This window comes from Eublepharis macularius, chromosome 7, assembly GCF_028583425.1.
Source record: "Eublepharis macularius isolate TG4126 chromosome 7, MPM_Emac_v1.0, whole genome shotgun sequence".
In the NCBI taxonomy this organism is placed as follows: Eukaryota; Metazoa; Chordata; class Lepidosauria; order Squamata; family Eublepharidae; genus Eublepharis; species Eublepharis macularius.
In genome coordinates, this window is record NC_072796.1 from 99,857,964 (window position 1) to 99,880,492 (window position 22,529).

Sequence of the window (22,529 nt, forward strand, 5' to 3'; positions counted from 1 at the left end):
GGGTGATGACCTGTCCCTCCTTACTGCAGGAGAGCTGTCACCTTATATCAGTGACCCAGCGTTGAAGCTATTCCAGTGTGCTGTTTGCAACAAATTCACCTCTGACAGCCTGGAGGCCCTAAGTGTGCATGTGAGCAGTGAACGGTCGCTCCCTGAAGAGGAGTGGAGAGCTGTAATTGGAGACATCTACCAATGCAAGCTCTGTAACTACAACACGCAGCTCAAAGCCAACTTCCAGCTCCACTGCAAGACTGACAAACACATGCAGAAATACCAACTGGTGGCTCACATTAAAGAAGGAGGCAAAACTAATGAGTGGAGGCTGAAGTGCATTGCCATTGGCAACCCTGTTCACCTAAAATGTAACGCCTGTGACTACTACACCAACAGTGTGGATAAATTGCGCTTACATACCACCAATCACAGGCATGAGACAGCCCTGAAACTTTACAAGGTAAGCACCCACCAGCAATTTAAATTGGCCTAAGATTGGTAGGAAGCTTGGACTACTAGCAGAATGAGGATTTGATTGATCTGCAGGTTGAAAGCCCATTGAACATATTCATAGGAAAAACAGTAACAGTGTTGGGCTGAAAAATGCTGCACCAGAAAAGCTTTATAGCGTTAACCTTACAGACCACTTTGCTTTTGTTTCCTTGACAAAGCAAAAAAATTATGTAACCAAGTTGTTTATGGTTAAGTGAATTTCAAATCTGTTCTAAAATAACTGCTAACTTTTGAATGCAAACCTTTCTGCATATTTGAAATGATGATTATCCCATGGTTTGTGTAGTGAAAGAGGCTCCTTAGCACTGAGATAATATAAATGGTCCCAACCAAAGGGTGCTACCTTAGTTTGTATAGTAAACACAGATTCATACACCACATTATTACCGTGAATATTCAGAAGTCAATTTTGTATCCCTTTGCTAACCCTTTTTAATAAGTGAATAATATTTTTTTCACCAGCATGAAAGGGTGTGGTGCAGTCTGATGTTAGTATAATGGTAAATATATTTTTAGCTGGCTTGGAAAAACTTATGCTAAGGATCTGTGGGAATGACAACTAACATTTATTTCCCAACAAGCTGTGACTTTTTCCAGACTTTAATTACTGGATAACGTTTTGTGAAGTGTTTACTGATTGCCTTGATACTCTTGGTTTATATGCATATTTATTAAGAATTCCTCGCCTCCCATAACAGTGTTACAGCCAAAAGGATATTGGTAGCTATTTATCTGTGTAACCATCTTTTAAATGGAGGTAGAAAACCTCTGTGACTAGTGTTTTCTAAATTTGAATTAAATGTACACTTAGGACGGAGTCAGTTGCTGAACAATCATCTGTCTTTTCATAAATCCCACTGAAATACAAAAAAGTTTTTTAAAAATCTAAAATCCTATCGGAATTTTTATTTCAGTGAAGAAGCAAACTTTCCATAGTGCTGTTTAATAAAGTGTCAAAATGAAGCCAGACACAGAGCTTAGAATAGTATATTAGTTTTACATTGTAGATATATTTAAATCCACATTTTCCTTCGATATATGACAATTTTAAAATTTAAATGCTTTCAATCTTTTATATCGATAATATAGCCCTGTTCCTAAGACATATGGACTCAATCTTATGTAAACATACTGTCATAGTTCATGCATCTTTCTCAGGAGAATCCTGGAAGAATAAACACGTCTTTAAGACCAAAGCTAGAAAGTTGAGAGGGAAACAGCTGCTCTGGGTGAGGCAGTTGTGCTTCTGGGTTTTGAATCAAACAAGAGACCAAATTGTCATTTTTTTCCTTGTCAGGGACTTCAGTTCTTTTTAGCAAACACTTGGCCTTCAGCCTTTTCTTTTCAGTCCTTTGCATATTAGCTCAAGCTGGCCTTCATGTGCATAATGGCATGCTCTGGAATGACCTTCACTTGACCCACATAGGGTGGAATGCATCTCCTTCCAGGGAGACTGCTGAAAGTTTTGCCCACTGCTTACTATTCAGTTGTAGGTAAAATAAAATTCTTCATTTGCTGATTCCACATTGCAGTAAGCTTTGCATGGAAAGTGTACAGATAACAGCTTTATAGACCTACAATCTTTATGAGTCTTTTAGAACAATTCTAAGCTTCCCTGTGAATTCAGAGGCCATCCTATGTAATTGGTATGATAATTCAGACTTCTCTGATGCTTACTAGAAGAGGAGAGTTTTCTATTGTCGGGCAAATGACATTAGCCCTATTGTCAAGTATTTCCTTGACCCTCCCTTATTTTGAGAAATGGTTGAAGGAACATTTATTTATATATAATACACAATTTAGAAATTATATATAATATTCAAGTTCTTTAAAATTAAGATGACATGAACATGATTTACTAATAAGAAACTTTAGCACTAGAGAGAGTAAAACATAGCACTATAGATTTCCCTGTTTGTTCTTTATTCTTTTGGGACCACATAGGCTCCATTACATTCTTTGTGAAATTTTCATATATAAATGTTGCTATAACAGCTTGATATATTCTTATAATGCTTTACTATTAAGGCAATAAAATTGCTCTTAAGAACCAAAGAGTTTAAATGTTCAATGAATATCAGAGTGTTTGGACTAAAGCTATAGAATTGCAGACAGTATCAAAATGGTATTTGATTTAATTCTGTATGTAAAATCATTTGCCTTTTCTAGCTTCTCTTAGGGAGAAGGTGGGGAGGGTGAGCACTCCAAAGGAAAAGTGCTATACTAGTTTAGAGAGTATTGGTATTGCAGTTCCTAGAACAAAGCATTTCTACTTTGAATGGACTAATTAAAATTAAAAGATTTGAAAAACTCAAGGCTCAAAAATCATGGGGTTAAGTGGTTGGGATGTGAATTGGCACGCTGCTGGTTTGAGTCCCACTACTGCCATGAGCTCAGCAACTGGCACTGGGTAACCACAGGTGGGCAACTGGGAACCCTTAGATCCACTGATTTATGCTGATGAGGGGATTTCTGTCAGTGAAGTGGACATCCTTATCTTCCTCCTTTTACTGAAGCCCAAAAACTGCTCCTTGAGGACAGGGAGAAGAGGTCCAGTTGCTGCATCCTAGAATGTTTAAAGCCAGGCAAGATCTCTGGACTGAAACTTAGTTGTTGTGCATAATGTTCATATAACTATAGTTCACAAGGAATTCATGAAAGCACTAACTGGAAAAAAAATCATTTTCTTAGTCACACAAAACTGTGACTCAAGTATGGCAAAATTCAACAAAAATGGTTCCTTGAAAGGAAGACATTTGAACTCACAACAGCTTGAACCACACTGCATGGAGGAAAGATGTCACATGGTATGCAGCAACAGTGCTAACATTACTTGTGTGAAATAGCCCTTGAGTATGAAGTGAAAATGACTTACAGTGAAGGCCTATTAGGGTTACTAGGTCTCATGGGGGGAAAATGGGGGTGCATGGGGCTGGGAGTACAAGGCAGTGAGTACCCACTCCCACTCATATGCGCTTCTGCGTTCCCTAGTCACACTGGAAAATGACATCATTTTCAGGTGCAATGGGGGAACTGCAGGTTATGCTGAAGCTTAACTAATGAAAAATCATCTGTTTGGAGGCACACCACAATAGGGGAACTGTGGGTCATGCTGAAGCCAAATTCGTTAAAATCATCTCCAAATGGGAATTTTTAATGAATTGGGCTTCAGCGTCCTGCTGGTAAGTGAAGTCATTTCCTGGTGTGCTAGGGAGTGCGAGAGCACACTTGTTTATCCCCCCCCCATGCCTTCCCCCCACCAGCCAGGTGAGCAGGGCCAGGGGATGGCAAGTGGGGTGGGTTTCTCCCCATCCTGGTTGGCAAGCCTAAATCCTAGTCTGAGTTACCCTAGTCTAAACTACTGTAATGGATGGCCGAAAGCAGTTCTGCAGAAGTTGCATTGTTGTTAGATTAGATTAAAACTTTAGTCCATGTTCCCTGAATTCACTTTCTGTAATAAGGTACTTAGTGTGATCAAACTATTCTGTTTTATGGGGAACAAATAATTAACAATTTAGGTTGCAGTCCTAAAAGAATTTACTTAGAAGTAGTGTCCATTGAAATTAGTGAGATTTATTTCCAACTGATGGATTTAGGAATAATATAATTTCTATGTGGTTGGCAGCTAGACAAATGATTTGCAGTCACGGGTTGGATCCTTGAACTTCCTTCCACTAAGTTATGAGCCTTGCTTCAGTAAAGGACTTCTTCGCTTAGTACAAAGTAGTAATAGGCTCCAACTTCATAAGAACAAATAATAAATTAGACTGCCAGTATTATTTGTGGTTTAGTGGTTTATATAAGTTTTATTTAGTATTTATTTCTTATTTCCTCTTACAGGGTCAATTCCATTTTTAAGAGTACTTTACAACAACAATTAAAAGAAGCAAATTATTGAAAACTATTTTGCTTGTTTCCATTCATTGATTGAAGTATAGATTCATACCAGTTTTAATATAGCTATTGTCAGTTTTATTGAATAGATCATTTTACCTCTTACTTTTAAACAAAAGGAAAGTTGAGTGACCTAATTCCAGTTTAAGAAGGTGAAAGGTTAGTGCAAAAGCATCATCTGCCTAACTGCTTAGCTTTAGACTGATCGATTTAATGAAAATCTGTTTTACAGATGGTGTTTTAATGTCTTTGGCAGGATTTGGACAGCCTTAACATTAGATATAAGCTAGTAAACATTATTTTTTTATTTGAAAGGAGCAACACCTTTTCTTTTATGTTTTATAGTAGAAAGCATATGGGATATGGTATTTTGGCAGAAGACCCAAAGAAGAAAGTGTTGATGATCTTTCCATATGGATTCAAAACTAGAATATCTGTCTGTTGCTAAAAGTTTGAAAACACAAGCAATGCTATAATTTATATTTTTTACTTTAAATGCCTTAAAATGCAGCAGCAACAATGGTTGTTTTAAGCATTTGCCTCTATTTGCATAAAACAGAAGGCATTTTTATTCCAAAACTATAATTCAGATGTGCCAACTAACTGCATTATTTACATGGAAGTATTCATTGAACATACATAAAAGAGGTGACTATACTGTGGGGTTGTAAACATGTAGCTTCTTGGTTGCCCAAGCAAGTGAATAGAAATTGATAAATGCTTTATTTGACTTCCATATGGCAGATGGTAATGTTCATCTGAGTAAAGGAAAGAAGAAAATGTGCAGCAGAACTCCATTTCCTCTCTATAGGCATTTGGGCAACTTTAGATTTCTGCTAAACCCTTCCTTCCTTCAACCCCCCCTCCCCGATTTTACTTCCTTTTTCTCTGGGCACTGTCCTTCAAGCCCCATTGGCCAGGAAGCATGGGGCAGTTGGCAGCTGTGGTATGTTCCTTTCTCTAAAAGAGGTGTAGATGTGGTGTGGTTCATACATGGTGAGATGTTGTGGTATTTGACTCAGGATTTCCTTAAACCTGGACTTTTCTGTTATAATGAATCCCCTTTTGCTATCATTAATCTAGTGTGCTAATCAATCCAATTCTGTTATTGGAGAAACAGTTTTCTCCTGTGACTAAAAGTGCTTTTTATTATCTACGTTTGGCCTGTAAGCTTTCCCCCTATTTGGAGCTTGCTGATCTGGCCCTGCAGTTTCATGTAATGGTAACTTCAGGGTTGACTGGTGCAGCATGTATTTTTTTTTAAATTACTTATCTCCCTAATGAAAAAGAACCATGTTGTATCCAAGGCTTCCCTTGAAGATGATTTGGAAACTGCAGTTGGTGCAAAACAGCCTGCCTGTTGTCAGGTACAGGCTGCAAGGATCATATTACACCAACCTTGCCATCTATACATTGGTTGCTTATTAGTTTCTGAATCCAATTTAAGGTGCTGCTTACCTTTAAAGCCCTTCAGAACCTGGGGCCCACATGCTTGCAGGTCTATGTCACCCAATATGAGCCCATGGGGTAGCTTCCATCCGCACGGCAGCTCCTGCTGCTTATTCCAAACCCTGAGAGGGTATGTTCCATTATTGCTGCTTGTGGTCTTTTTCTGTAGCTCTTGCAGCCCTGTGAAACAAATTAGGAAGGCTGGATTTTGGAGTAATTTTTGAGGACTACAGGAGAGCATTTTTAAAGAGTCTTCAGAGTCTCTGATGGTTACTGTTGTGTGTTTGGTTCTTTGGGGCTGGTATCGCTTAAACATGTCATTTATAAAATTATGCTGAGAGTTGTTTTAATAGTTTGATGTTTTAAACTTGCAGTATTTTATCAGATTTTTAATCTGTAAGCCACCTTGGGGCTAGGTTGTTTGGGAGAAAGGCAGGGTCAGTGTTTTAAATAAATATTTACATTTTACATTTGTTGAGCATCCAATCTAATATATTGATTTTCTCCTTGGGTTAAATGCAAAATACCATTCTGCATAATAATTCTCTTAAAGTGAGAGCCATCTGGGTGATGCTGAACTTCTAATGTGTTTGCTTAAAGAAAAAAGTTTACTTTTTATTTTGTCAACCAGTAGCTGCTACCAGGCTTCAAAAGAGTTCAGTGAAACTAAATTATTGCAAATGTATAACTTCACATACTGAAAGCTTAAAGAACAAATGGAGCATTGACTATATTTTATAGGATGGATTTATAGTCTGTCCTTGGGTCACTTAGGGCCAAGAATTTTCACGGTCAGCTGGCTGGGCCTGCTGGCTAGCATCCTCAACAGGAAATGTAAATACCATATAGCACCTGCTCTTCAGCTGGGTGGCTAGGACTCTTGCTTTTGGAAGGAGGTGTCCTTTCGTCTTGTCTGATTCAAAGTAAAAAGCTTAATTATACTAGCCTTGCTCTGCATCTGTCATCAGTGAAGCAGAATAGGCTGTCTGGATTCTATAATGCTGTTTGTATATTTGGATTTTAAATCAGCCAGAGATATTGAATGCATCACTTACATCTCTTCAATTTTGATAGAGACAACTGGGATTTGTGTAAGAGTACTATTCCATCAACGGGCATTTCTTGTGTTTTACTCATTATTTTTGTTATGGATGATAAAAACCTCAGTGTGAAGAATTAAAGAAATATGGATTAGGTATGTACTAGTAACCAAAGGGGCAAATCTACCTATAACATAAGCTACATAATAGTAAATAATCCATCCTTCCATAACACAAGATGCATTTGTTTGCTGTAGTTTGTTTAGCGTGCAATGATGGTATCTTGATCAATGCAGAATTAACACAGACCCATTATTTCCATTTCAATAGTCTTGCACTAAGTTTGCAATTTAAAATCAAATATCCCAGATATATGCCATTCCAATTATTGAACTGTCATTGTTCCAGTATGATAGTAAAAGAGGTCAGGAGATTGTATAGTGCTTATTTACATACAAATGATTGTGCAAAAGGAAATTGGAATGTTTCGATACATTCAAGAGTCAATATATATATTTTTTTTAAACCTTACACTAGCCATTTTAGATGAAGAAAGCTGGAGAGATAAACAAAAGATACTATTAAATGTCACCACTGAAAATATTTCTTTTCAGGGTTGAAATTGCTGAAATCTAATTCTGGTAGGTGGTTGCTTATGTTAAGTAATTTAGGTTATGCTGTTATATTCAGAAATGTAATAATGAGGCAAATGTTGATTTTATTTTTGGAGCAGCAGCCACCTGATAAGATATATACATCATATCTATACAAACATTCATTTTTGTAAAAAAAAGAGGGAGGGAAATCAAAGAAATAGGGTGATAATGTTAAATTCCTCTTTTCTACTTAAGGAGATAGTAGGAATAATAAAATGCAAACAACTTTCCCTTTTTATAATACTGTGTATACATTCTGTAATTTTTATATGATTCTTTCATACTAGAATCATACTAGAATTCTTCCATACTGCTTCCTTCTTTTAAACTCATATCCAGTGCCCTAGAAAATCTTTGTAGATAAAATGTACTTTCATGGAAATATTATCTGAAGATGTTTTGAATTTACCGATGTCTCTGCAAATTCAGAGCTGATTTTGGTATTATGTTGAATACTCCCTAAGGATTTTTAAAGCCTCTGGCTACCCTCCCCCATATTGGACACATTTAAGTTCCTGTGCCCTCCATCTCTCTATTGGTGTTGCTTGCTTTTTGGACTCTTGGCCATGTTTATTTACCAGACAAGCAATTGCAATATTTATTTGCCTTTGTTGTATTCCAAAAAAGTTTCCTGGGTCTCCCAGGAAATTATCTTATTTAGGAAACCCTACTCTGTATGGAGGTAATTAAAGTATGTCCCTAGTGTGCTAGATGGATGTTGAATAAAAATTACTGCATGATTCTGTCAAGTTATGAGGCTGACAAAATGTATAGGAATGAAAACTATATTGACTGCATCTCTATGTAGATCAGGCTGTAGAACATAATTACTACCACAGGCAAATCTTTGCAGTCCTCCTCACACACAAGTAGAGACTTAAAAAAAAACTGCATGTACACAGAGGCACAAAATACTTCTATAGTAAGAATGCCAGTCAAATTACCTTGTAAATACCACCCCAACTGACACAGGCTAGAACAAATTAACTGAAGATATGAGGAAGCCGTACAGGCAGAGCTGGATTTATGCCCCCAACTGTTTAAGCTACAGTTTAGGACCTCAGATTATGATGGGTCCTAAACATTTCCCTTCATTTTAAGTTTTACTTGGTAGGGAGTAATGTATAGGGCTTCTTAAAATTGACAGGGCCTCAGCAGGTCTTAATCTGGCCCTGTTCATGGAGCTAAGAGGAAATGGGAGATGGCCTGTAGTCTTGAAGTTCCCTATTATATCTTTGGTTGGCAATTTTTATAGGAGATGTGTGTGAGAGAGGTCTCTTTTTTGCAATCAAAGCTTATAGTGTTGCCAAGTCTGCACGCTTTGTAAGCTTCCAGTGAATTGTATATGTATGTATGTGTGTAGCTTTGCTTGATGACCAAAACACAAGTATTTAAGTGTTATTTCTACCCATACAATACATAGACAATATGCAAGTGGCCTTCTTTCTTAGCAAATAAGAGGTGATTTTTTCTTCTTCTTATGGTATCTCCTAGGAAGAGCACATCACAACGCAAAATAGTGTTTGCTTGACCCCCCCCCCCCCGAGCAGGTGTACCCTTATGATAAAGAATGTTTAAGTTCAGGGACCTTCTTCTAGTAGATTACCAAAAACAAGCTTGTCATGGACACGACCCTTTTTGTCTCCAGAGAAATAGAGTTAGCCTTGCTGTGTTACAGTCCTCAAATACAGCATCATCTAACATGGCCCCAGGGAAAGCTACAAATTCTTTCCACCTTGTGGAAGCAAAAGTATTACAATAATATTTTGCTTTTAGAGATAGATGACACTGAAAGAAACTGAGAAAAAGGTACGAGGAAATCCCCAAGCTTATGGCATTGCCAAGGCAATGACACAAATAAGTGAATAAACCATCTTCTCAAATTTTGTGTTTTGTCCCCATCTCCAATCAATTCTCTCTACTCTCTGATCTCATATCTGAATACTAAACTATTTACAGCTTTTGCTCTTTGACCCAGCATGTTGCTTCAACTGTTCAGATGGAATCAGCCTTGCTTGTTCAGTTTGAAATACAAGAAACTGCTGTATTTGAGTAAGATTAACCATCCAGTTGCCCTCTTGGTCTCTAGCAGTACCTAGAGCAGTCTGAAATTAGTCCAGATTTGCCAAAGGGCAATTTTTCCCTTCTTGGATGATGGATCATAAAGAAAGGTTATGGAGACTTCAAATATAATGACTGCAAACATTTGAAACCCTACTGAAAAAAGAGAGAGAGAGCCAAGAGGTACTTCTGTCCTTTCCACATAAACAGTAAAGAGTTGTGCTCAGCTCACCTCTTTATCACATGAAAGTTAGAGTCCTCAAACCATTTTGTCATGACCTAGTGAGGACTATCAGTGTTAGGAATGAAACTACACTTGTTTAGCAGGGCTAGTCAAGCTTGTTTGATTTCTTGAATTTGAAAGTAACCAAGAAGGGCTTGATCAACTCTGTAAAGAGCTGACATACCAGGTTCTTTCTATCCCAGCTGAAGCTTCACTCAGTTTTAATTTTAAAACAATTTGAGTAGTTAGGGCTGCTTCTTGAACAGATAAAAATATAGATAATTCTCCTACTGTATTAGTTGCTCGTGGAGTTAGCTGAAGCCATGTATTCAGTGTATAGACTCACACTCTATGACATATATTCAAGCTTTTATGGAACAGCAACAAATACAAACTGGTTTTATTGCTTGAAAGAGGATAGCAGATCTCTCTCTCTCTCTCTTACTCCCCCATACCCATACACACCTGCTAATAAGCAGCTTTGCTTGAGGATCTTAAGCAAATATTTAGCTCCAGGGAGGATTTCCCAGTGTCTTCATTGATAATCCAACTGGAAATTTGTTGATAATCCACTGGAAAACTAGTGTGATATATTGGTTAGAAAACTGGACAGGTTCAAATCTCTACTCTGCCATGGAAGGTAGCTGGGTGACCTTGGGCAGTCATGTTCTCCCAGCCTAACCCATCTGACTGGGTTGTTGTGAAGATAAAATGGAGGGGATGAGAATGACATAAGCAGCTTTGAGTCCTCTTTGAGGAGAAACATATGGTATAAATGAAGGGTATAAATGATAGAAAATTGTTCAACTTGTTAATAGTATAATTTGTCTTGTGTTACAATTGCTGAAAAGAGGGGCAAGAAAAGCAGTTACCATAACTTTTAAATATTGTTATTGCCTATGGAGAACAGATCATAATTTTACCACATATCCTTCAGATACCATTATTTCGTAAAAAACATCGTCCCTTTAAAATTTTCATCTGCTGCTATGCAGCCTCTTCATTTGGTTGCCTTGGGCCTATATAAAGTTCTTTTTGTAGTCTTGACTAATCTAACTTATTTTATGTCATCTGCAATTTTTGACACCTCATTGGTCATTCTCTTTTCAGATCATTAACAAATACATTAAGCAAGACTTGTCTTACTTTGGAACATTTGGGCAACCTACTCTGAATTTTTGGCATGTTGTACATGGACGATTAATTCCTAATTTGTTTTGTAGCACTTACTTATCATGTCACAATTTTCATCTCACAAGTCCATAGTTCCTTAGTAACGTCTGAAGGACATTATCAGATTTTTAAAATGTCTAAACAAATTGTCAGTTTAATTTTTATCTATTATATTAGCACTGATTCTTATAATAATACTGAAAGACTAAAAATGTATTTTATCTAGACAAAATGGAAGAATGTGTTCAAATAGACCTTTTGCATGGTACAACATCTCTCTTTCCATTTTACCTGACTGCATTAGAAGGAGTGATGAGAAAGTAAAGCCTGTTCACCAACCTAGTAGGGATCTCTGTTCTCTCCTTTCCATCAGGAACCATTCCAACTGGCTGCATTAAAGAGAGATACTTCCTTCCACTTCTCTAGCTGGGACCAAAACCTATTTTCTCCCAAAAAACTTTCCTTGCTGTGTCTATTTCACTTGGTCATTATGCAACAGTTATCTGATTGTTATCTGATTGTGCTTATTTTTCCTCTTCCTGTCCCTTTTAAGTCATGTACGTTATACTGTAGGCAATTATTTTGAACTGTAAACAGCCTTGATATGCAACGGCAAAAAAGCCCTATATATGTAGTTAATAAATTAATGAATCATTGTGAGAAATTTGTTACTTTTTACTGAATCTTTATCATCTCAGGTTCTCTTGTTAACAACGTTCAACACAGTGAAAGAAACCTATCTTTATTGATATATATTCACTGATAGAAGATTGTCAGCAGTCTGGTGCAGAGAATTTCCAAATATCAGTGTCTCTCCAATTTAGTGTCAGACAGTTGAAGGTGACTTGATCATTTACCAGTGGTAACACCAGGATATTGCTGAGACATATATTAGAGGTTGAAGTAATTCTTCTTTTGTGAAGGTAATAGGAGAGCATTTTTGTTTATATTTCTCAACCTACTGATCCACTAGTTTCCCAAAGAATTTTGTTATCTGTACAGATTAGTAAGTTATCTAAGTGAAGATTCCTTTCGTCTTTAATGCATGATATGACTCATGTTTTCCTCTCTGAATTTATTTTATATTTCTTGCCCTGCAGTTAACCTCATGTGTACTATGCTTCCCCCTCCCTTTTGTTTTGTTTTTAACATTCAGTCTGATGAAGCTTAAAAGCTTGCACACTATTTTGTGTCATTTTAGTTGGTCAAAATAAAGTTTTAGTTTTGGATTTTTCTTTGGACCTTTGTAGCTACCTAGACATTTGTTTGTTTGCTAGTTCTTCTATCTTGGTCATAATATAATCTGGTGTTATAGACTAATCTTTAAGAAATGTTTGTGGTACACAGTAAGCTGTGACAATTTTTGGGAGATCCTAGGAGAAAGGCCCAAAATTTAGGAGCCAAAATCATTTTTCACTCACCCTATGGTATTGCCAGACTTCCACCATACAAAATTATGATAAAAATAGATCTCTTGTGGGTTTTTTCTTTTTCTTTTGGATTTCTGTGTTACCAAATTCAAGTTTTATGGTAAAACGTGGGTTTCTCTGCTATACTTCATTCTGTAAAGTCTGTGACATTGGCAGAATATGAAGCTTACAATCAATTTGCAAAGCCTTAAAATCAAATTTGAGATTTACAAATAGTATAAATTGGCCAGCTTTGATTTATTTAGGCTAGTACGAAGACCAGTTACTTATTTATTCCAAAGAGACAAGGAAAAGCCTGGAAGTCAGCCTCTCTCTCTCTCTCTCTCTCTCTCTCTCTCTTCAGGCTTCAACCAGATCCCCCCTCCCCGCAAACTAGGCATATTGTCTGGGAAAGGTTCATACCCAGCCCGCTTCAAATGTGGTTATGGGGCATGGCTTAGCATTCAGGTGCCACCTTGAGGCAAATTATTATTGCAGGATCACAACCATAAGACTAAAAGGGAATTGCCATAACCCCTGATCGGGACCTTTCTCCTGTTATTTTATACCACTTTACCAATTACAAGTCCCTCAGGTGGAGAGTTGTGAACTATCTCATTGCCTGTACACCTCTTCTATTTTACTATACCAGGTCTACTGTCAGCTTTAGTTGTGTGAAGCACAGTGAAGTTCTCTTATTTAGTGTGTCTTCTTTTACACACACACACACACACACACACACACACACACACACACACACACACACACACACACACACAGAGGGTTCCTTACTCCTGTGGAAGAGTGCTCATCAGCAACAAATCAGGAGCCCCTTTTTATAATAACAATAACAGTGTGTTTATATACTGCCCTTCTGGACAGATTAGTGTCGCGCTCAGAGCAGTGAACAAAGTCAGTGTTATTATTATCCTCACAATACAGATGAAGAGCTGGGGCTGAGAGGCGTGGCTTACCAAGACCACCTGCTGAGCTCATGGCAGTAGTGAGATTTGAACCAGCAGAGTGTTGGCTCACAGCCCAACCACTTAACCAGTATGCTACAGCAGCTCTGGGTCTTATGGAATGTGGAGTGGGTTATATGGGTTGAGGAAATAGAAAAATAGATTTTTAAAAATAAATCTTTCTACGTGCAAACATGAATTTCTCTTTTTCTTTCAATACAAAGTTATAAAACATTTCAAATTAAATTGAGGATTACACAGGAGTCACATATAATAAAACACATAAGTTTATTTAAAAGTGTGATGATTTGTACGACCTGTAATGCCTTCCCACTATAATCTGATAGTTGATACAGTTATCTGACCTAGGAAGTGTATTATACCTAATGGTTACAGTGTTTATTCTTTCACCATTTCAGAAAGACAATTAGATAGCTTTAACCTGTTTTGTTTTGTTTTTTAAATCAAGGAACAGCATCCCAAACCAACCTGTCTAAAATCATATGCAACAGGGGAATCTGCAGCATGTTATGCTGAAGGAAAGCCAAGAGCTACCTCCATTTGACCTCAGGTGGAGCAAGGAACCCCAGAGGCCGGCCTAGGCTGTGCAAAGGGCCTTGTAGTCCAGATTCCTGAGGGCTCAGCTCATCCAACATAAAAGTGTCCATGGGTCTAGCTATCTTGGATCTCCCTCACCAGCACCTGTAATCTGACATCCCCTTCCTGACCTAAGCTAAGGCTCTTATTCTGAGGAAAAATTGCTGTCTCCCAGGTGAGGCTGAAGCATTGTATTTGCCATTGCAGATTCAGCATCTTGACTGGCTCCAGTGGGAGTTCTGGATTACTTGTGGGAGGGTGGCTTGCCCCATGAAATGTCTAGGCCTATCACAAACTGGCCAAAATCTGTGGTTTCTATGACAGTTGAGACTATGGCTTCACTTGGGAGGTGCAGATTTCGAAGTGCCCCATCCCTGCCTCATGGGAAGATGATGGATATGTCAACTGCCATGGCAATTTGGCAACTGGTGTTTGTCAATGCTTTGGTACTGAGCATTCTGTGTTAATCCTAGAGCGCTTTTTAAATGGGCTGTTTAGATGCAATTGTAAAATATCAAAGAATGGCATTGTGGTTAATTGACTTAAAATATCAGTTGATTGATAATTAAACCACCTGTTAAATGACTGAAGTAAAATTTTGCCAACTATTTGGTGAAGTCAAGAATGTTACTTTTGAGAGTGACAGCTTACCTTTATCTTATTTGCTGTGACGCATGCTAGCAAGGGCTGGAGGATTAATATGCCCCCAAATCACCTGCTCTTCATTGCCATTTTATAACTGTGGGTGTTTCTAGGCAAGAGACACTGGTCTGCTCTCTACTTGGCATAACGGCCTTTAAACCTATCACTTGTTTTTTTAATAGTTGCTGATTCTTTGCTTTACTTTAATTTATTTTTTAAATTTAAATCCTATAGACTAAACCTAGCTTTCCAGGATAAAAGCCAAGCAGAATTGTGCGTACTTATAGAAACCTTATCTAATGCTGTCCAAAGTAATAAAAAAATACATTTTTTTCAAAGTTAATTTCATTGTTTCATAATTATGGACACTGAATTTGTCTAAGTATCAAACATGTTGATGATGAAAGGTTTTGTTGTGATAATAAATATTGGTCAAAGACTTTTATAGCTTTAACAGGTCAGATGGTGAACTTTAAAGAACATAATGTCAGAAAGAAAGCCTTCCAGATGCAAAGGCAGAATAACTATTCATGTTGGCATAGTGTCTGGTCTAATACTACAAGCAATCTGTTGTAGAGCCAGATCTTAATGTTTCTTGGCTATGGCATTATCCAAAGCATGCAATTTTTGTAGGTTGCCTTCTTTGGTTTCTCACTGCTGTAGAGTATTCTATTAATCTAGAGATGTTTTAGAGCAAAGATTGAAATTTCTGATTTGGGCTCTTTGTTTATTTTTTCCATCAATTTGTGGTCATTCGGAGTGAAATTTTATATTAAAAGAGACTCCATGTAAAGTAGGGTTTGCAAGTGCTCACAGGGTGTAAATCTGTATTTTTTCAAAATATAAACAAGTACCCTTTTATGGCACTAATTTTTGAGGCAGGAATGTATTCATTAATAAGCACTTATCTTCCTAAATATTTTTCATACATTTGCATAATTTATTTATTTATGTTTTATACTCTGCCTTTCTTCCCCGATGGGGACCCAAAGCAGATTATATCATTCTCTTTTCCTGCTTTTTATCCTCGCAACCACACTGTGAGGCAGGTTAGACTGAGTATGTGTGACTGGCCCAAAGTCACCCAGTGAACTTCTGTGGCAGAATGAGGATTCAAACCTTGGTCTTTCAGATCCTAGTCCAATACTTCGACTATACCACACCACACTAGACACAGCTTTCATCAAATGTAGTTTAATTTCTGCATTCAAGCTGGGTAGATATATTGTCTAGGAACTGTTCCACTTTTTATCCCAGGGATTTTTCTCATTTTTGAGGCTATGTCTTATAAAGAAATTTCAAAAAGCGGGCCAAAATGATGTTTAGGACAACCAAGGAGTGTCACAAGCATATAGTAATCTGAAAGCCTTTGCTATTTCTCTGGAGCAAACTTTCTCGGTGTTTAAGCTGTGGTCCCTATAAAATGATAGGCCTACTACAGTTTTGCAAGCATTTTGAAATTTTATAGTTAAACTGCATCACATTTTTAGTACATCTTTTAATTTTATTAACCATGAATCCATGCAAAACATCTATAGTATAGACAGAGGGAAACATCCACGTCATGGAACATTTAGACATTACTTTGAACTGGTAATGCAATTATTTTTAGTTTGGGGGATCTGACTGTTTTTCTTTGGATATTTGTGAGCAATAGCCCTGAAAAGGAACAAAGAAGCTAGAGTTAGATCATTTTCAATCATTCTTAAATGGATTTCCTTAATTCCATGAGTTCTAACATTGTTATTTAGGGTGGTCATATTCTTATGTTTTCTTTCCACAACATGTTTTAATTTCAGCCAAGCTGGATCTAGGGTTGCTGGAGCCCAGGGCAACCCAAGTCTGGCTTTATCCCGCACTCACGCAGTGCGCGTGCGCGCTCCCGGTGCTGAGCGATGACATCACTTCCATGACGTCACGCAGGGTGGGGCATGCCGCCCATGCGGCAAGCCAGTTGGCCCGGTGCATGGAGAGCTGGGGGCAGCAGCGCGGGTGGCTGAACGGAGGGCTGGGAGGCCACCCGTGCCATTCGCCTGCCCCGCTGAAGGGGTGGCCTGCTTGCCGCACGCTCCCTGTCCTGCGCACGCAACAAGCCAGCCGCCCCATCAGTAGGGCAGGCGAATGGTGCGGGTGGCCTCCCAGCCGTCCTGCGCGCTCCCAGTGGCTGGCAGCTGCGCCCAGTGCCCCCTCTTTGGTAGTGCCGGGGGCAGACTACCCCCTGCCTCCCTGTCGAATCGGCCCTGATTTCTGCACTTATGCCCTACTTATTTCTTGTTTTCAAGGTTTTCTCTCCACAGTTTATTTTTGCACGCAGCTCTAGCTTTCCTTCCTTCATCGGTTTTTCAAATACAGTATCATTTCAATCATTTCACCAACCTTAGCTCACCATCTTTTTGGTCTGACCCTCATATTATAGTTATGTTGTGTGACTTGATACCAGGAAATTGCTTCAGTAGCATGAGACCCATTCTGTAACAGTAACACTTGTAACTTAGAGTCACAGGACTTGGAAGGGTCATGTAGAACAGTGTTTCTAGCCTGTGGGTGGAGACCCAGAAGTGGGTCACGAAGCATCTGAACATGGGTCGCAGGCCAGCCTTCCCTAACTGCTGCCCTCTTCATCCATGCCATCATCACTTTCCTTACCCTTTGCAACAATGAGGGGGGCGGGGAGCCATCTGGCAACTAGTACATTTACAGGCATATACATGTCCTTTGCAGAATAACATTTCTGTAGGAAAATTATTGTCTGTGTGGCTCCTATAAGAACCAACTTCGGTGCATAATTTGAGGCAAAGCTTTGACATGTATTTTGGAAACTTAAGACCTGATCCTGGAAACAGTATCTTTTTTGTCATAAATCAGTTGGTATTTTTTCTTCACTTCTTATGAATGTTAATTAAGAATCAAGTAAATGATGGCTACTAAAACAATCTTCTTAGAAGCTTAAAGGAGATTAGAGGGTATAATGGAGAAGAGGGTGGTCAATGGCTCGATTGTAACTCCCATATGCAAAGGCTGTATTCTTTGGAATGCCATTTGCCCGGGGCTCATAGTAGGATGTGATGTTTGTTGATTTCTCAAAAACATATGGCTTGCTACTATAGAGAATACAGTGCTGGACTAGATGAGCACCATATCTAAAAGGTTGGGAACTACTGGTGTAGAGCAACCCTGTACCAACACTGCCATATCCCACCGTGCACGCACACATATCCTCCCCCCCTGCACACACATATCAGGGAGATGCCCATAAACTATTTAGTCACTATGTTAACTCTGAAGTAGTACTTTTGTGGCAGCTTTTCCACCCTAATGACTTGAGACTTGTCCCTTCCTTTGCCTGTTTTTTTTTTCTGTAATGCTTTATATCTGGAACAGTCTTTTGCTTTGTGTCAGCTCGCTCTTTGGATTAATTCGGCCCTAATGCAAAACCATGATTTAGCACTATGTAAACAAACTTTAATTTTTACTTTGCATGCTGAAAGTCCCAGGTTCAATTCCTGATATGTACAGTAAAAAGGGATGATGGAGAGCACTTACTAACATAGCCTCTTCCTGAGAAACTAGAAAATTACTGTTAGATCAAACAATACTTAGCCAATGCACCAATGATATGAGCTCCTATAAGACAACTTCATGTGCTTATAGGTTGATGAAAGGATGTGGTTCAGTGGTAGAACCTTGAAGGGGGCTCCAGCCTTGCTTACATGCACAGTTGCTCTCTCCCTGTTGCCTTCCCATTGAGTGTGAATAATTAATTAATTGCTTTTGTGTCTAACCATTGTGTATTGTTAACCCAGCCTGGCAAACTATGATTTGCATTTGGCCAGAAATCCAAGATGATTAAGTGGGAATGTATTACTGTTCGGAACCCTGGTTTGCAGACAAGTGCAACTCATAGTTTTGCCATGGCAGCTGTAAAGTGGAAGTAACTTTTGCCATGAATAAGAGGAGTGGGGCTCACATGAGTGAGCCTGACATTCCTTCTAGGCTCATTCACCATGTTTTACCATGATGTGTGAACTTTTGTTTTTCCTTCTTTTTGTGTGCACCAATTTTATGCACACAGAGAATGTCAGAATATATACACTCATCTATCAAAACTATTCACTTAAGTGTTGTGACCCTGAGATGACTTTATCAGAATGAAACTGTAAAATTACAAGTCAGTACCACCCAACCCTGAAGAAAGAATTCTGCATACTAGACATACTAATTATCGTAAGCAAAGTATTTCAGAAATGTTTTCAGGTAATTCTTTAAACTGTACAGATATTATTTTTAATATCCTGTGCCTACAAAGCTAAGCTCTGCTAATGCTAAGGCAGGGAAAAGTTATGAGCAATACATTTCAGAAATCTTCAGCATTTTTCTTAAAATAGTTTTTTCCAAACTACTAGTGTTATGGTTTATAACCCTGATATATTGGGTCTTTTCAAGACAGAAATGTAAGTGCCTTGCATCCCACTGGAGTGTTAGGAGTCTCCTGTTTCCATTGTGGTAAAACTCCCATTTCAAGCTGTGCAGGTTTGCCAGATAGAGATCTTAAATTTGTCATTAGAGTGGGTCCATACTTGGAACTAAGCCAGTTTTGAAGACCAGTTCTGCATTGTGTGGTATTGATTGGGATAAGGGGTGGGATTTCTTTGACATTATTCCATTGTAATCACATTTAAAATATATTGGTTTTTTGGTACTGTTTGGAATTATTGAGGAATTCAGTAATAATTCTGCCTTGTTCATCCAAACACAAAAGTTAGGAACAGATATACTGTAATCATTGGAAATACTTGCCCTAATTCTCTATGAACTTTCTGTCAGGGCTGAACAAGAATCAGGATTTACACAACACATGGTGATGGCTGACAAATTGGTTGTTTTATTGCATATCCATGTTTGGCTCATGATAAGTGTCAGCACTGGAAGAATGCCAGATGATTGCTCAGGTCTGTGCATTCTCCTTCCTTTGCTAAAGTGAATTTGCCTCTTTCTTTCCCTGTGTTCCTGAACATTTAGTTATATCAGAATCACTGCTAACTATGCTTGATTTTTAACCAGAATTTTTATAATTATTTGCAGGGGTCATTTCGTAGAAAAAAGAGCTGGAGGAACTCATTAGCATAACTCATTAGCATATGCCACACCTCTTGACATCACAAGAAGAGTGACATTAGCATAACTGATTTGCATATGCCACACCCCTGACATCACCTATCCTGGCTGTTTTGGACCCAATTCTGGCCATTCAGGGCCAAAATTGGGCCCAAAATGGCAAAAAAGGGGCTGAAAATGGCTGAAAAGGGGCCCAAAATGATCAGGATCAGGCTGCGGCTTAGCAGGAGAGTGATCCACCACCCGTCAGAGGCTCGATCTCGGCTGAAATGGGCTCAAATGGCTGAGTCAGGTGGGCGGGGCCACCTGACATGTGACCTCTTTAGGGAACTACCGGAACTGCGTTCCTGTGCATTCCCCCTCAAAATGAGCCCTGATTATTTGCAAACATGCTTAAAATTAACCCTGTTTGATATTAATTATAGTGTTGGTGCATATAATACTCAACCATGATGCAGGCAAGCAAGGGAAGAGGAGGGATAGAGGTAGAGCCATATATTCCACAAACTTGTCCAAATGTACAGACTATGGCTTGCAGGAAGTCCCATGTCAGCATTACATCTGCACTGAACCTGTGTAGTCAGTATGGTGAAATGTTAAACAGTACTAAAGATCAGCCTGGGGCAATTCAACCTAGAATATCTTGTGAGTAATGACCATCATAAATTGCCATGAGTGGTTATATGGTAGGTTTGCCAACCTCCAGTTGGAGCTTGGAGATCTGAAATTACAACTCATCTCCAGATGACAGATCAATTTCCCTGGAGGAAATGGATGCATTTGAGGGTAGACTCTATGGCATTATATTCCACTTGAGGTCTTGCTCCTTCTCAAACCCCACCATCCTCTGGATATACCCCCAAATTTCCAGGGATTTCCCAGCCTAGAGTTGGCAACCTGGGATGGTACAGATGGATATACCATGCTGTTGTTCAACCTAGGTTTTTACTGTAAGCAAGACTCTTGTATGATAGCACAATCAGTGTGCTATCATTATTCCTTGTCATCTTGTGGCATAATAAATAGATTTTTTAAATGGTGGTGGAATAAACTACGCAACACACTTTATTAGCTGTTCACAGTTAGTGAAAAATATAGCCTGCTAGGTATGCAGTTCCATATTTAACATATAGGGTAATTTGAAACATGTGGTATTGTGGTTCTCAACAAAATATGAAATATGTGTTTATTAGACAGAGTAGGAATGTATATCTGGGTAGAATTTTTTTTAAAAAAATCTGAATCATATGACAACATGATCATATTTATAAGATTCATACTGTAGCTCTCTGTCTGTTACTACGTGCTTTAATGGATAAAACCAGGGCTTTTTTCTGGGAAAAGAGGTTGTGGAACCCAGTGGTGGAACTCAGGACCGCACAATGACGTCACTTTGGGTCAGCTGGAACAAGGGGGGAGTTTTTAAAAGTTTAAATCGCCTTTGGCAAAAATGGTCAAATGGCTGGTGACCCTGCCCCCTGATTTCCAGATAGAGGGGAGTTTAGATTTCCCTCCGCAATCTAAACTCCCCTTTGTCTGGAGATCAGGGTGCAGGGCCACCAGCCATGTGACCATTTTCGAGAGGTGCCGGAACTCCGTTCCTCTGCGTTCCAGTTTTTAAGAAGCCCTGGATAAAACTACACCATTATGCATATGATTGTGTGTTTGGAGAGATTAGGGATGAGCGGTCTAAGTGAGAGGATTGCAAGCTTTCCCATCAATTTATAACGATTTCTATATATGTTCGGGTGCAATTTAAAAGCCAGGGGAGGAATAGAACGAGAAGGAATTAAAATGCAAGGATGGACGGGGTAATTCTCTTACGTGTTTTCGCAGCTATGTTTAGATATTTTGATTAAAATTTGCAGCCAGGAATAATGAACATTAGAACACTTACCAGTGTTATATCAGGCAGATGCACTCCATGATTGACATGCAGTGCTTACTGTATAATTGCTATGCTTCTCCTTAGGCTGCTCAGCTATTACATTTTATTTAGCAGTGCAATATTAATAACCAGATGTGATCTTCTTCCTGCCCAAAGGTCATGCTGGCGGGCCAGGTCAGCCTGTTTGTCTGTGTGCATGAACTGTGAAGTCTATTCAGAATGACAGGTATAGGAAAAGGAGGGAGTGGGTGTTAACCTCAGAACCACCAAAAGGGACTTTTTCCCACTGGGAACAAAGACCAGCAGGAGCTTCTGCCTTTTTCAGCACTCCTGGGACCTTCATGAAGTACACAAAAGATGTGATGTGCAGCTGAAGAGACTACACGATTAATAAATAATTGAGAACATTCATTTATCAATTTTAAGATTTCAGTTGGTCAAAACCTCCATTATATAATAAATTAACAAAATATCCTTTGAATATTTGTTTTGCTTTGTAATTTAATTGTTATATAGCTAAAGTTGTATTTGTGGTCTCCTATATATTTTTAAAAAAAAATGGAATGAAGACAGTGGCTGAAAGCTAGTTATGTTGGATGTACCACCTTCCCTCCCCCCAATTATTTTCATGTAAGTTTTAAAAAAGAAAAATCATTTTAGTGAGTATGTGTGTTATTGCTGTAGTAGTATACATAATACATTGTTTACTTAACCATTTTTGTTAAGTGAAAAAAGTCAAAAGGAGCAGCTATTTGTTTCTTAATTGATTTTTCTATGTTAGTTGTTCATTGAATAGATAAGTAGTGCCTGTGATATTTGATTACAGAGCAAGGCACCCATTTAACCTTCTGTTCTTTCCTGGTCGGGATTTCAAATACAATGCAATGTACCTCCCTTAGGCTCAGTAGGATTA

General features: G+C 38.6%; 1 protein-coding gene across 1 annotated transcript in view; it reads left to right on the forward strand.

The window, feature by feature from the left end:
• ZFHX4 (zinc finger homeobox 4) overlaps window positions 1-22,529 on the forward strand; it is a 288,469-nt gene that overhangs the window by 30,660 nt on the left and 235,280 nt on the right. Inside the window, exon 3 of the mRNA XM_054984693.1 lies at window positions 1-454. This exon is cut by the window's left edge and continues 49 nt beyond it. Coding sequence (XP_054840668.1) covers window positions 1-454 — 454 coding nt within the window. The remainder of the gene's footprint in view (window positions 455-22,529) is intronic.